Here is a 16,560-nt window from a genome sequence, read left to right as displayed (position 1 = left end):
AGGCTACAATGGCCATCTTGCCTTTGTTCGGGAATCCACTGATTCCTATCGCAGGGCTTGGGTGTACCAAAAATGGAGGACACCCAGAGCCACTGTCAGGCTACCAGCCCATACCCTGCTCTGTGGGCAACACACAGGTGCCCAAAACCACACACTAGGAGTCAAGGGTGTAACTCTACCCATGGGTGCCACAAGCATTGCCCATAGGTACTGTTCACAAAAAGGTCAAATGAAGAGCTGCACTGCCAGAGGTCCAGACTGAACTCTCATCGCTGAAAAACACAGAGAAAAAAATACCAACAGAGAAGTGGTAGGACAAGGACAAGGAAGCCCTGTCCCTCCAAAAGCATTTCCAGCATCACACTTGGCATTATGTGGCTCTTGTAGTCCTAGATTTTCTCATTGTAGATTCAGACCTACAAGTCCCAGAATGCAAAGTAAAAACAGGACTGAGTTAGTAACTCCTGAATTGAATAAGTCAAGTGGACATGTATGAACTGATTACCAGTTGTCCGGTGTCCATCTGACTTCACTTTGCTAGGTGAGACGTAGGCATTTTAGTACAAACCACTGGTATTACATCCTTTTGTGCAATTTGTTCAGTTGAACCAAAGCTAAAACCCCCAGAAAGTATTAGTTTGACATATGTGAAGCCAACTGCTAGAAATTCCATGTCAGGGCGACCTGGAGTCATCTGGTCACTCTTTTCAAAACTATTAGTTCACGTATTGGCAATGAGCTCATATGTTATGTTACATGTCATCTATAGGGCACTCATCGTCCAACGGTATGGCCTCGAGGCACTTTGACCAGCCTGTGTATGTTAGTATGCACAGTTCTGGGTTTCTAAAGGATTGTATGTAGCCTATCCTACCATTGCACAATAAATATAATTCAGTAAGGCATTGCATAGCAATACACATTTGACACTTTTATGTTTTGAAGATAGGAACAATGCACACACAATACTATTGTTTTTCATTATATCTAGCCGGCTATCCCTTATTGGCATGCTAGTACTGATGTTGCTTTACGGGGTGTGGTTGGCTATGTCAGCTGCTAGTGCCTGACAGCATTGTATTGTGCTTCTATGTAATTCTGAGTCACGCTGTGGTTGAAGTGTCAGAGATTAGTGTGACGAATCGTGGGATTCTGTCACTTCGCCCCCAGAGGGGAGCCTTTCCCGGTGAGGCTAGGGAGGTGAGTCCGCTACTCAATACCCTCCATAGGGATAGAGGCAAGCGAGACCTTACCGGGAGAGACTCCCCCTCTGTTGACAAGAACTTCCGTTCTGGAAAAGAATTCCCTATACCATATGATTGAGACAATCCTTCAATTATCTCTTTTAAAGAAAAGGATGAAGAGTCAACCAGAGTCTGCTATTGTCAATCAAATGCATTGGGAACACCTACAATAGAAAACTCATGTGGTACTGGGACGAAGAAACACAATGGAGGAATACAGAGTAGGAGCTTGACAAAGAGAAAGGGCTTTGACAGTCTGCTGGGGAAGTGTCCCGATAAAGTCATAAAAATAGAAGTCGTAGGCAAGAGAGTGAGATGCCAGGATGTTTGAATGTGTTGTTCAAACTACGTAGAGGGGAGATGGGATATGCAGGGTCCAACCCTTGAGAGGTGTGTAGCTGTGGAGCCTGACGCCTACCGTGAAGCAGCTCAGAAGACACAGGAAACCGAAGAGGACCCAAGCCAGCTACAGACTGAAGAAGGTGGTGGGATGATCGCTAACAGAAGGAGCGGTACCAGGAGGTCTGGTCACAACGCAGACACCACCCACAGTCAAACCATGAAAAAAGACATCACAGCAGAATGAACGAAGGAACAGTTTGTAGCGGCGTGTGAGGCGAGAGAAGCCAACCTGACAAGTGAAGGTCCCCGATGCTTGCAAGCACTGTTAACGTTATCCCTGAATGGTCTAGGTAACATGGCAAACAGGAGACACAGGAGGGAGACCTAGAATCATTATTGGAGCAGTCATACTCATCATAGTGAAGCAAGAATATTAAGAATATCTGAGGGAAGTAAAAATCATTACTGGAACGTTCCTACTCGCCCCAGTGAAAATAAAGATATTAAGAATCATACTTTTCCAGTGAACAGAAAGTATATTAGGAAAGTAAGAGTCGGTACTGTAACGCTAATAAACGTCCCAGTGAAGAGAAAAAACATAGAGTATCTAAAGAGAGTAAAAGTCGATACGGGAACCCTCATATTCTTCCCAGTGAGGAAGAAAGTAAGGATAATTACTGGAACGCTCATACTCATCCCAGTGAAAGAAATACTGAGAGTATCTGAAGAAAGATCAAATCATTACTGGAACACTCATACTCTTCCCAGTGAAAGTAAAGATATTAGGAATTATTACTGGAATGCTCATACTCGTCCCAGTGAAGACAAAATACTGTGAGTATCTGAATAAAGTACAAATCGCTACTGGAACAATCACTATCATCCAAATAAAGGTACAGTTATTAAGAATAATTACTGGAACACTCATATTCGTCCAAAGGGGAAAAAAAGCTATGGAGAGTCTTTATTGGAACACTCATACTGGTCTCAGTAAAATCATTTCTAGAATGCTCATACTTGTCCCAATGAAGGGAAAGAGTTGAAAGTATCGGAAGAAAGTAAGAATCATTCCTGGCATGCTCCAACTCGTCCCAGTTAAGAGAAAATACTAAGAGAATCTGAAGAAAGTGAAAATTGTTACTTGAACGCTCATACTCGTTCCAGTGACAATAAAGATATTGAGAAACATTACTGAAACACTCACACTCGTCCCACAAAAGAGGGAGCATTAAGGATAATAAAAGACTGAGAATCAATTTTGGAGCTCTCCAGTTAGCTCTAATCAGTAAAGAGGAAATTAAAGGAAGAAGAAACAATCCACAGAACTGTGGCTTTTAATAAAAAGAATCACCAGAGACTATTTTTGAAAGCATCTATTTTGAACTGAAGTTGATCGAAGATCCAATTAACAGGAGAAGGGAGCCATTCCCGTTTCTTGGCTGTTTTCAATAGTGGTAATGCCAGTGTAGGTTAGTTTTGGGACAGTGGACTGCATTTTGGTTTTTCACTCTCACAGACAACTGACAAGCACCCTAGTTAATTTTGTTAGTTAGGGAATGCCTTATAACCTGGGAAAGGTTAGGAGTTTTCATGATATAATTTTATTTTATAAAGTAGTGAGATGAAAAACCTGAGTCTGTATCCTTCTTCTGATCCACTACTGTTGTCATAACGTAGACTCTGGCAATTCATTACAAAATCTGGCTCAGAATACATGCCATGGCACAGTCACTTGAGAAAGCATTGCATAGCGTAAAATATTTTATCAGGGCATATAATGGCATAACAAGGCAGTAAGAAAAACATGGTGCAATTTATTTTTTACATCAATGCATGAGCAATGACATTGTTACAGCATAACATTGCATGCAGACTGGCATGACGCTTCAACAACAAAGTGGTCTAACCATTTTCGGTATCTCAGAATATTAATACTGGGGTGCATGGTTGCAGTGTGGTGTGTATTTGACAATATTCTAATCAGTGCATGTCTTATATTGTGACACCATGCAAGGCTGAATGTTGCTGTGGTTAAGAGTGTCAATGAGTTGTGGTGCACTGTCAGAAGCGGCCCCTGGCCAGTTGATTACAAATTGCATGTTCAAAATTCACACTTGCAAATAACTTATGCCTATATCGTAGCCTGACCTAGCAGAACTTTGTGTGACCAATATGCATTCTATGTTATAGGTGTCTGGTCTCTGTGTGTGTGTGACACAATAAATGAGACAGCCCTGCCTGAAACTGACATGAATGCAGTGTGAAAGGCTGGGTGCTTGCCCCAATCCACATTCCTTGTTATGGATGTCTGGGTGGAAGTGAATAGCTTGAATGCACGTGAGCCTGATTGACTGCCTGCCTGCATGAATGCCCATCTGTGTGATTGGCTGACTCAGCCTGGCTCAGCCACAGTGAATGAGGGACAGACGTGTATATCTGGGGACCTCTCACTTACCAATTTGTTCAGAAGCTGAAGTTGAAACTTGAAGTTCATCCTTTGAAGTCCAGCTGGAAGAAGAAGAATTGCTGCTGCATTTTGTTCAACGAAATCTAAAATCTGCCGAGTCTGTCGAGCACTGATCCGACAAAATACCTGGCTAGGAGATCTCTTCCTGAGATACGAGGGACCATCATGCAAAATTGCTGCTCTTCATAGAGGCACCCTGGAAGCCAGTCCCAAAAGGCTGTTGACCGGAGAAGGGGTCCACCGAGAATCCTGAAGAGAAGCGACGGGACATCAAGGCCATCAAAGTCCATTGCCGTCGGCCGGGGTTCAAGAAATTTCTGTGACCGCTGGAAGCCAGTGGAGTTGTGTCGCCCAGGAGCTGGGACACCTTGATGCTCCACCTTTGCCTAAGAACATTTGAACGAGGGCTCCCTTGCCATCATTGTCAACCACTTTGTCCTGCCAGAGAAAGTCGATGTTGCCGGATACTCAGTAAAGTTTGCCGGTGGGTTTCCTGCCATCCGAAGCTGACAAAGAAAATCTGAGGTCCAGCCCGTGGTTGAGTCCCGATTGCCAAAGCTATCCCGAGGTATGTGCTGCAGCTGTAGCACCGACAGGCCAGAGGACCGCCAAAGCATCTCCAGACACCCGACGCCGCTGCCGGGCCTATATCCATTACTGAGTCTTCATTGCGACACCACTTCTTTGCGACACCGAACACTTTGCATCGAGGTGGACCGCACGCCTCATCTTCCCAGGACTTCCATGAACGATTGTCAAAGAGCACTGAGGAAGGTCGAAGCTGCTGTCTCGACGCCAGTGTTCCACTATTCTTGGAGGATCTTGACGCCCTGTGGCTTCTGCTTTAAAGGGAGTCCACCCTTGAGGGATCCATCAACGAACCGTTGAAGAAACTCTTCCTTCTCAGGCATTGGGGGGTTGAACTTATTGACCAGGAGGCAAGACTTATTAAACATTAATGGACTGGGCTTGTTAATAATTGTATTACAGGTTGCCCAGGTGGGGGGAACCTCACCCAGAATTGTGTCTCTATAGCAAATGAAAGCATTCTGCCATTGTTTAACTTAACCCGTCTTCCTTCCTTGTGATCTCGGTTGATACACCTTGGTACATGATTTGTATGCTACATAATAACTGCCAGCAGTTGATGCATTTTAAAGAAATCTATTGCTAAGTGTGGTACCACATAGAAATGAGATATATATATATATATATATATATATATATATATATATATATATATATATATATATATATCATATTAGAATTACCAGAGTACAGAGTGTGTTATTGAATTGTGTATATATCTCTGAACCTTATTTTTATATACATTACTGTGTTAGCACATAACATAGTGTGTGGACATTGACATTCCTTTGTGGGGGCTTGGGGACTATCTATACTTAAGCTCTCAGGAGGTGACGCAGGCTGGTTCTCAAGCCTTGGTTGCTCATCCATAGCTACCATATAGAGAATCTTGGCTGGGGTGCTCTGTGCCTCTGTCCTGCCATATAGAGGGAAGAAGTACAGATACCCCCTCCAGTCTTTACACTGCATCGTATTTCATCACACTGTGGCAAATCATTGTTGCATCGCTTGCACAAAAATTGAATGTGATATAGGTCAGTGATGCATGTGGATTGCATGTATAGTTTCAATAACATATCTACATAACCTCTGCAGGTTGTTTTTTTTTTTAAACAAGAAGGTAAAATAATCTGGTCCTATAGAGATGATCGCTTTACCAGGGCGACTCATTATTTTTGCCTGCTCGCTTTCAAGACCACCTGCGCCTCTTGCTCAGGCAGTAATGAGAGCACACTGGTTAGTATCACACTGGTTAGTAGACCGCCATCTTGTGAGGCAGGTGTAAAGCACCTATTCAGGGTACGTAAAAGTGGCTAATAAGCAACATATAAACAAACTGTGTAATTTCAGAACTTTGCAGCCCTTATCCATTGCTTACAGGTACCTATCAATCGGCAGTTTTACTCAGCTGAGTAAAAAGTAGCCCCTGTTTCATTTTGGCTACTAGTGGTCCTCAAGCGCCACCTAGAAGCTGAAACTATTGCATTTAGAGTACAGGTAGAAGGAAGATAACATTTGAGGAGGGACACACAGTTTGTTGGTTTTTGGCTATTTACCAACCCATAGACTGCCTATAAATGTGCTAATCCCTATGACCATTCCCAACCATTACCTCCCCCTCCCCGCCCAAAACAAATCCTCCTGAGACCTCTGTTAGCAGTATCAAGAAGTAAGAATCACACTGACCGTCCTGTGTATTTCTAAGCAGTCTGTTCAGTGTTAATGGTTTAATTTGAGTTGTAAATGTGCAACTGGTGTAACGCAAAGTCCTGAATGTGCTAGCGGTGTAAAAAATGTCCTAACCAAGTGTACCTTCCGCCACTTAATTTATATATGTAGATTGCATTGAAGTTCTGGTAAAAACAAACATTGCCAAAGCCAACAGTTTTGGCTTCTGTATAGGTACTGCTCTCCTATGCCCAGGTAATCACACCATTTTCCAGCAGTTGCTATCTCATTGCCAGGTAGTAGGATTATGGTAGTGCCTTGCAAATGCCTATCCTATGCCTACACTCAAAAGGCAAAACTGCTGGCTTTGCCAATGCTTGTTTGATGAAATGCAACTGCTATTTGGTAGTTCAGAGTCTATTAATGAACTATCTTACTCAAAATGCCACAGTCTAGCAACTTTTACCTCCTAAATTTGACAGTAGCTCATGTGCAACTAATGAGTGACTTTTTAGAAAGTTACTGAGGCAACACGGTTGTAAAATAAAGTTAGGCTCAAAAACCCCAGCTCACAACAACTAATTTGTACTGAAATTAAAACCCATAGGGCCTCATTAAGAGTTTGGCTGTAAATCGGCAGTAAATCCACCAATGTACTGCCAAACTCGTTTACTGTTGCCGCCAAACGCGCCCTGTGGCAATACTACAGGATTATTAGTGGTGGTAGCGCAGGCTAAATTCCCCTTTTTCATAGGACTCTATGTTGATTTTTGGCAGATTTAGCGTGAGCGGTAGTACTGCATAGCATGTTCACTGATTTTTGGAGGCAAAAAGGAGGCTTCACCTCCAGCATGAAGGCGAATCAGCCACTTTGACACCAAACTTGGAAATCAGTGGTGCGGTAAAAGTGGCAGTAATTTCACAAAAAATATTGCTGAATTTTCCCTGGTTAAAAATAAATAAATTGAAATACGTTTTTTTACACTGTTTGCCTGTGTGCTAAAACTGCAAAATTGCACTTGCGTCAGTGAAAGGTTTCTAATACAGGTCCACACAAATCAGTACTTGGGCTTCTATTTAGAGTTTGGTGGTAGGAGGTATAAGGTTCCTTCTCCCACAATCAAATTATCCAGAAAATGTATAAAAGGGGCTACCATGAGCCCTGCTTGATATAGCTCTGCCTCTGGCGTGCATTCGCCCATCCTTGTTTCTGCCCTTACTGAGCCGTGTGGCTGAGCCACCACTAGGTTTAGTCATTGGCAGAGGGTGCTGGCAGGCGAAGATAACGCAGATACTACTTCTGCTATGTCCCCATTGGTGATAGCCCCCCACCATCCATCAAGAGATGTCGGACTGAACAGGGGGAATCCCTTTGCACTCTCAAAGCCTGGACAAGATTGGGTAAGGGGCTATCCCCGCCACTCGGAACGCCAAACCGGTGGGTCATCCTCCACAGAGGAACTACTTCTGGCAGGCAGATTGCTGCCTGTCGGCTGCCATTGGCTGGGTGATTGCAAAACCGTTCAGGAGTTGTTCTTTCTGTTTGGCACCCAATAAGTGGGGCAGAGACCTGGAAGAACCGCTGCCCCAAATTGAGACCCAGGTATTTTCTTTGCAGCCAAAAATGGGAAAAGAAAAAGTACAGTAAGTTTCTCTTCAACCGCTACACAGGTACAGGATACTCTTCTGTCAAATAAAATCCCCATTCATGCGCAGGAGCAAATTAAGGACATTCCTCCTGGCAAAGTAATCATTTTCTAGGCAGACAGGCTTATGAATTACACTGAAAAGGAAAATAATTCATTTTTAAGACTGCCACAGTGAATTCTTACTTGCGCGATCGGCCTTCCCATTCAGCTGGTCCAGTGCCAGGCGTGCCTTTGTGCTGTTGGCCAGTGATAAGGCATATGTAACAACTGCCAGGGTGTAGTTACTGGAGATTCCTTCCACAAACTTGTTCTCAATAAATGTCAAAGCCTTCGACACATGCACTTTGTATTTCCTCTAAAAAGTAAATGTTTACAAGATAGCGTTAAAATGTATTTCGAGCACAACAAAACAACTATTTAAAATAAAAATTGCAGTTTATTTTGGAAGCAATAGAAGTCTCCAGACTTTATTTAGAATCTTACAGCGAATTGATTTTTGGAAGTAACGTGGAGGATTTACCTCAAGCATCAAGATGGACGTCAATCCACCACTTTTCCTCTGAAAATCGGTGAATTAACCACATGATAATTCCGTCAGTGGTGAATCCTCCAAAGATTATAATATGGAAAGCAATATGGGAAAAACAGTGATCATTCTGTTACCGCTACTTTTGTGGCGTTAACGGAATTATCACTGTTTTTCCCACATTGCTTGCCATATTATTATTGCCACCACTTTTTGTCCTGTACCACCAAACCTGGGATAAGGCCCAAGGTCCTGTATTTATGATTTATGATCCTCCCAGCATTCATTCTCAAGACCCTCCTAGCAGAACCTCTCCTTCCCTACCTGGAGATCATTAATAGCTCCCTAACTCAAGGCACTTTCCCATCAACCCTACAGACGGAACAACACCTCCCACTACTAAAGAAACCCACTCTGGGTCCCGAAAACCTAATTAACTATCTTCCCACTACCCATCTTCCCTTCCTAGGTAAGATCATTGAGAAAGCAGAAGCTGCGCAACTACAGCAACACATCGACACCAACAATCTCCACCACACCTATCAATCCGGGTTCAGACCCAGATGCAGCTCAGAGACAGCAACCATACAGGTGGTTGAAGACTTCCTCAACATCCTTGATGACTGACACCCCTGCCTCCTGATTCTACTCAACCTCTCAGCCGCTTTCGACAGAGTAGACCACCAGGTGCTCGCAGACACCCTACATTGGCGCATGGGGATCATCAACCTTCTTCTACGCTGGTGCAAGTCCTACCTCGCCATCCGCCAGCAGTTTGTTCAGATGGACTCCACTAAATCGCCAATGCAACCCGTCACCTGCAGAGTCCCGCACCACCAACACGCTGACTACACACATACCTCACGTTCGACCCCATCAAGGACATCCACAGGCTTAAAACCTGCCTCTCACTTATCCAATCTTCAATGCCCAGTGCATACCTGAAGCTAAACCCCTCCAAGACCGAATTCCCACTCCTCACCAACAGCACCGAACACCCAGACATACAGACCTTGCTACCGTCCATAAACCTGGAGGGCTTCACTCGCAAGCTCACCCCCTGTGCCAAGTCCTTTGGGTTCCACATTGATAAACACCTCTACTTCAAGACAAAAATAGCAGAGAAAACTCAGACAGCTGGGTTTCCGTTCTCTGCTTGCGGAAAGTCAAGCCCTTCCTCCCTCCGGACAGCTTCAGATCCACCATTCAAGTACTGGTCCTACCCCACCTGGATAGGGGCAATGCTCTTCTGGAAGGCCTCCCGTCATCCTCCCATGTGCCTCTGAGAAGTGTCCGATACGCGGTCACACGCCTCATCAAGGGTCTACACAGATAAGACCACATCACTGGCTCCCACTGCACACACTAATCACTTTCAAGTCTTGCTGCATTATCTATAAGGCAGTCGCCCTCAAGTCACCCAGATACCTCATGTAGAAACTCAACATCTCCAGCGGACAGTGCACCACCAGAAGCCAGGAGATGTGCAGACTTGAAATCTGCCACTGCAAAAAGGAAAGGACCAGAAAACAAGCCTTTTCTACATATGCCCCAAGACTATGGAACCTCCTCCCCATCCGCATCAGACTCGCCTCTACTCCTACAATTCAGAAAAGAACTTGAGGCCCACCTCTTCAAGGAGTGTCTCCTCCTCAGCACCTAGGCCATCACGTCACCCCTGTGCCACCTCTCCTCCCCATTGCCCTGTGCAGCTGTCCCCCCCTACTCTGTGCCCCTCCGTCTCCTACCCCTGCTGTTTATCTGGTCTGTCGTGACCCCTGAAAAGTGCTTTGTTATGCATCTGTACTGCTCTATAAAGCGCTCGGTTGCTTCTCTAAACTAGGTCAGTGTTCAATAAATCCCTAATAATAATAATAATAATAGCACAGGCTGTGGCAGGAGTAGAGGTAGGGAAAAGCATATACCTGTCACTGCATCAGTAAAGAAAGCAGGCAATCAACCCCCATGCAGTGGGCGGCCATTCTCAGTCATTTGCACAGGAGTGGTTTGCCAATGACACATATATTGTATTGATAGTCCACTGCTCACACTTCCAGTAACCCTTTGTGTGTGTATTAAAGACATGCACCATTTATAACATATCAATACACAGTATTTCAAGTAGATGCCCCACTTCTCAGTAATGAACACTCAATTAATGCTTCTAACACTCTCATGTCAAAAATATATCTCTTAATTATGAGAAATAAGTAATAAAGAAACATTGCTACCATTATGGTCACACGACACACTTAAAATGCAGAAAGTAATTAATGAATAAGCAGCACTCATTGCTATTGCCACTACACCTACTCAAGACTAAGACTGATCAACCTTCTCCCAAGACATCATAGTACCCTTCAAACCAACTACCTGCTTCACAAACCTTGCTAAGAAATCTTCATAGGAACATCTGCCCCTTCAAAACTTCATTGCCATTCTCCATGCAATATAAAACATTGTTAAAAACCCTTATACTCACTATCTGTGGTAGGTAGGGAGATGACCACTGGAGAAAACGCGATACCACAATCTGAGGTAAAACCCCAAATCTAATTGTGAAACAATCATGAAAAATCAGTAAAAACCACCTATCTGACCCCTTTTGGCAAAAACTGCAAAAATAGGAAAAAATGCTATAAAAAAGATTCATAGTCAGTTGGCCCATGGTAACAGGCAGCAACAGTCACCATGGGCAAAGTTAGTCTTTCTCATTTGACTTTTGGAGAACCAAAAAGCCTCAGAAAGCCAAAAATCGAATTTAGTGACTTCAAAAGCAGTCAATGGAAAGCTGTGGGAGCCGACATCCCCCCCCTTAGATAGTGAAATACAGGCCCCATTGCCTCTGCCTCGGAATCATCCTTCCAGCCTTCCATCTGCCCCTCTGACAGCTGCTTTGGGTTCGGCGCACAGCACAAATCTCCTGCCATGCCTTCCAGAGCCTCTTCTTAAATACTGTCTAATGCAGCTGACTTCACGTTTTCTCCACTTTCGTTGGCTGCTGGCATCACTGCACCACAGAAAAAGGCTTTGCAGGAAGTGCGCTAGGTAAAGTCATTGTAATCGTTTCAATAATCGCTATCTCAGCCTTTACACTCGGTTCACTTACAAGAAAGTCTGTAGTGCATCTACATATAATGTCCACTGTGATGAACCAGGAATGATACACTTAGGACTCATGGCATTTGTCAAAAACTTTTATTAAATGAAAAAGTGGTTGGAAAATGACTCACTGTCCCTAACCTAGGAGGTATTTCCCTACCTCAGCCAAAAACTAAGGGCCTGTCATGTGTCAAGATGTCCAAAGCAAAATGTCCCGTTTCCGAAATCCTATCCTAGCCCTCTTGCTCTAAAAGTACCTCTAAGGTGTTAAGGGTAATGTCTCTAACTTGCAAAGTGTGCAAATGTTCAAATTCAACAAAGACATACATCCAACAAAAGTTGCAAATAAATGTTCACAGTTCCATAAATCACTACATTCCCTTCTGGCAACCGAAACAAAAGTTCAAAAAGAATAACCTAGTTCTTTGTAGCTCAAGAGGATAACTCCCCTCCTATTGAGGTTGCAAATTATTCCAGGGGAAATGTCTTCCTTCCCCAAGTCCTCCTCACATTCAACGTAACCCAAAAATCATAAGGGCATGAATCTTTCTTTGTATTCTCTGAATCACACATCAACAACACCTGGTATACTCCCCTGGCAGGTTCTTTCATATAGTTTCTTGATTCAGTGTTCTTTTCACGTACACTGTAGTTCACTTCACCCACTTGGCTTTGACTGGTGTACCTGCCAGGACTTTTCTTATGTAATTTACTTCACCCACTTGGCTTTGTCTGGTATACTCTCATGCCAGGACTTTCTTTCAACATTTATTTCATTTCAGTCATTTATGCCACACTGTTTTATTTTATAATGTGGCTGCGGGTCCCATACCCTTTACCATGGACTTCCACACTGTTTTCCTCACATGTATTTTATAACGTGGCTATGGGTCCCAGACCCTTTTCGATGGACTTGTCAGGTTATGATTACATTCTCCAGAGGCCCTGTTATCTTGCTCAGGCTTCCCTCAGCTCTCACACTGTTTCCTTCTGTACACAGCACACCCTTCAGAACGCCCCAGCGACCCCGTCCCTCTAAGCAGGCACGCCGGTTCTGCAGGTCTGCAGAGTGCTTTGTTTGCTCGTCTGCTTCCACCATGCCTTCAGCTCCCCTTGGCAGCTTCTCCTCTTCTCAGCAATGCTTCAACCCATGAGCTTCTCCGCACAGCATTCCCCGGCCTCTCACAGCTCGGCAAGACCACCTGCTCCATCAGGTTGCTCCACGTCGGAAGCAGAGAATCTCCTGCGCCGCCAGCTGCTCTACTCGCCTTCTTTCTGCTACTAGACTACTGGTGTTGGTTCACATTAGGAGTACTCATCATTGCTCCTTGCCTCTTCCTCGTCTCAGTTCTTGTTTCCTTACTTGCGCTCTGATATTGGTGAATATTGTCAGTAACATTGTCAAATTGTCATGGTGTTGAAGGGGATAATGGCAATATGCCATTAAGGCATGAGGGACGGAATATCCCTAAATGGGAAAAAGGGATATTGTGCCTCACCTGATGATATCATGCCATGCCCCCGACTGTCGCCTCCCCCCATGGGGTACTCCCTCAAATAGCCATCCCCTGGCCAAATGAGGAGAGGCTATCTCCGATCACGGAGTGATGACATCATCAGATTCATCACACCATGCTTACAGTGTTTGCAATACAAAATGAAACTTGCGCTTTTCCCAGAAAGCTAAACGAAAGTACTTCTCTATTCATTACCATGCATTCATTTTCATCGCCTGCATACAAATGTAAATTTCATTTAACTAGATGCTGGCTTTGTTTACGTTCACTTGATATGCTTCAGGGTTTTGTTAGGCCTGGGTTGAACTAAATATACATTACAGAGGGGCACCAGACACGAGGATTCAAGTGAATAAAGAACTTGCAGCAGTGTGGAAAAGTTAGGAGAGCAGACGCCTGGGTCCAAAAAACAGTTCTGCAGCAGTTGGTTTTGCCGCTTCCAGAGGCGGTAACTGTGCACATGTTTGGAGACTACCGTAGATTCCAGTAACAACACATGGTGCAGGAGGGACCTGAAGGCTATTGGGAAGAATGATTATTCGAGCTCCGGTGGTTCTTGAGTTGAAAGTCTGGGGCAGTGGAGCTGAAAGGCGAAGAAGCTGTGGTCAGGGGCAGTCAGTGATGCAAGGTTCCTCCGTCATCCTCTGTCATAGGATTTGGTTTTTGAGGCTGGGGTTAGCTTGAGATGATCCAAAGGAAGGATTATTGAAGATTTTCTTGTGAAATCACACCTGAGAGGAGACAGACACAGAAGAAGTTCATCCAAAAGTCTTGGCTTAAAAGGTTTGGTCTAACTTGGCGACATCTGATAGTGATCAAAGAAAATCAAAGTTGCTTTAATCAGTACATAAAATTCATGGAGTCGCGTCTCACCAGGTGCAGGGTTTAGCCAAGTGAAAGACCCCTTGAAAGATATTGTGAGGTATAAGTAACCCGGAAAGAGACTGTGCCAAATCTTTGCAGAAAAATGTTTATTATTCAAAAGAAATGCCCTTAAAAAAGATGACCCGTGTTTCGGTCCTCCAAGGACCTTTTTCAAATCAGGGCTTGTAATCATGTGAATGCCCTGTGTTGCTAAAAATCTCGAGATTTTTAGCAACTTTGCGATCGGACGCTTGTATTGGGATGAGCAGGGATTAACCCATTCAATATATGGAAGCTTATTTTTCACATTGTGTGACAGGGGCATTCACATGATTCCAAGCCCTGATTTGAAAAAGGTCCTTGGAGGACCGAAACAGGTGTCATCTTTTTTAAGGGCATTTCTTTTGAATAATAAACATTTTTCTGCAAAGATTTGGCGCAGTCTCTTTCCGGGTTACTTATACCTCACAGACACAGAAGAAGGGCTGAGAGAAAAGTCTTGTGGTGTGGTGGCAGGACAGAGGGAAGCACAGGCCCCTGGAACTTCCCAGATGGTCGGAAGGAACCAGTCTCTTGGCTGATGTCCTGGGATGAAGAAACTCGGGTCCAAATAGTGCAGTGAGTTTACAGGATAATGGTTGTAACAGGGCTCCCTATTCTGGATCAAGCATTGCAGGTAAGGTTCAGGAGCTTCAGAGCGTTGGAACCTTTGGTCAGGAACAGTGATCCAGACCATATCATGGGAAAGGAGCACCACAGTTGATTCCTTTCAATCCTCTTGGAGTGACAGAGCTACATTGTCAGATTTGGTGGCACATCAATGGCTGCTGATGGAGAGCTCTAGTCCTTCCCCAAGCAACAAGGCCTGCCAAGAGTGAAGGTTTGGAGTTTCAGCAGTAGAAAACGTGAGTGGGTAAGGATGTCTACATGTATTCCCCTCAAGAGGCAGTGAGTGAACACACCACCCAACCACACTCCAAGCAGTATTCATCCAGTGGCTGACCATTCCTCTGAGCACACCCAGGCACCCAGCAAGGACTCTCACGCACAAAGGAAAGGAATCCTCACTATCCCAGACAGAAATCTGCATATGCCAGTCAGAACTGGCTTCAGGATGGCTACAGTCCTGGGGCACAAGCATCCAGTGGCCAAAGATGGCCACCTCCAGTCACACACACACAAAGAGGGACAATGGATAATCATGTGGCCTCTCAGGTCGTTGGCGCAGACCAAGACAACCTCTGTTCTGTGAAATGGAGGAAGGAGGTCAAAAAGTAGCCAGGTAGGTCAAATGGTGTCCACCAAGGAGAGCCATTGTACAAAAGGCAAATAACTACCACCAGCATAGCCACACGAATAAAAAAGAGGCACCTTCCTGTAACACTATGGGGACCAATGTCATAGGAATCATACAGACTGTTAATGGAAACCACACAAAAACAGAGCCACGCTCTCAGTTAGGCTTTGATTAAGGCCGCTCAGAGGAGAAAGGGAGTCAAAAAACAGAAAAGCCAGCAAAAAGAGGATGGGGCCGTAGAGATCAGGCAAATGAACCCCAAAAATAGAATTCTGCACTATCACTCTGCACCTCCCCCCAGTTACCATGCTGAAACCATCCTTTAGAGGCTGCTGCATCAAGAAAAATACATGCATCACAGCATCATATGACGTCCTAGGTTACATCAAGTGAAGCAATGAGTGTGCTGTACTCTGTGCCAGTACTGCCACTCATAATTCTGCTGGACGTCCGCCATCTTGCAGAGTAAGCAAAGCTGTCTGATACACCTAAAGCTTTCAACACCGTCCCCACAAACGGAGGACACAGGAGAAACACAATCGACTAGCAAACCTTCTGTTTCCGGCTGCAGATTCCTGGCACTACATTGAGGGCGAGCTGACAGGATGAGACAGTCTTTGGTCTCTAGAGATTCTAGAACAGTCGAATTCAGAGGTGGCTGCTTGAAGGCAGAGCTCCTGCTTCTCCTATGTTTTCAATCTTTAACATGGCTGAATCAATTGCTCTGGAATCCTCTCTACCAGCTAAGAGACAGAATGGTGAAGAAGGGGTAAATCTAAGCAAAGAGGAAAAGGGATATAATGATTTTGGAGATGCTTACAAAGATGACCGTTGATATTTATGGTATTAAGGCAAAACTGTTTAATTCTGAAGAAAGGAGATGCCTTCAAAAATGGAAACCTTGGCAATACAGACTGCTACTCTTGATGAAAGTATTGTGACGATGGTAGATCGGTTCTGAGAACTTCAACTTCATAATGAAAGGCTCAAACTCAAATTGTTAGAACAAGAAAATCACTCCAGAAGAACTAATATACATGTAGCAGGATTTGCAGAAAATCCTGAACACGGTAATCCGAATGAATTTATTCAAAAACGTCTCTCTAAAATACTGAACCTAGATTCCAGACATTTTGCAGACATAAAGAGAGCTCACAGATCTATGGCTCCAAAACCTTTGGTGGGCCAAAGACCTTGTCATTATATTGTAAAATGTGGCAAGTTCACCATTAAGGACATTATTTTGAGGTGAGCAAGAGAACTGAGAGATTTATCCTGGGGTATTTAGAGATTTGA

General features: G+C 44.2%; 1 protein-coding gene across 1 annotated transcript in view; it reads right to left on the bottom strand.

Moving 5' to 3' along the window:
• The window catches only part of LOC138453420 (CD109 antigen-like), a 1,060,964-nt gene that overhangs the window by 157,983 nt on the left and 886,421 nt on the right, over positions 1-16,560 (bottom strand). Inside the window, exon 26 of the mRNA XM_069606254.1 lies at positions 8,142-8,313. Within this exon, the coding sequence (XP_069462355.1) occupies positions 8,142-8,313 (172 nt within the window). The remainder of the gene's footprint in view (positions 1-8,141; positions 8,314-16,560) is intronic.

This window comes from Ambystoma mexicanum, chromosome 4p, assembly GCF_040938575.1.
Source record: "Ambystoma mexicanum isolate Mex_15411 chromosome 4p, UKY_AmexF1_1, whole genome shotgun sequence".
NCBI classification, from domain to species: domain Eukaryota; kingdom Metazoa; phylum Chordata; class Amphibia; order Caudata; family Ambystomatidae; genus Ambystoma; species Ambystoma mexicanum.
The sequence above is the reverse complement of the archived record's forward strand: the minus strand, read 5'-3'. Positions and strand labels throughout refer to the sequence as shown.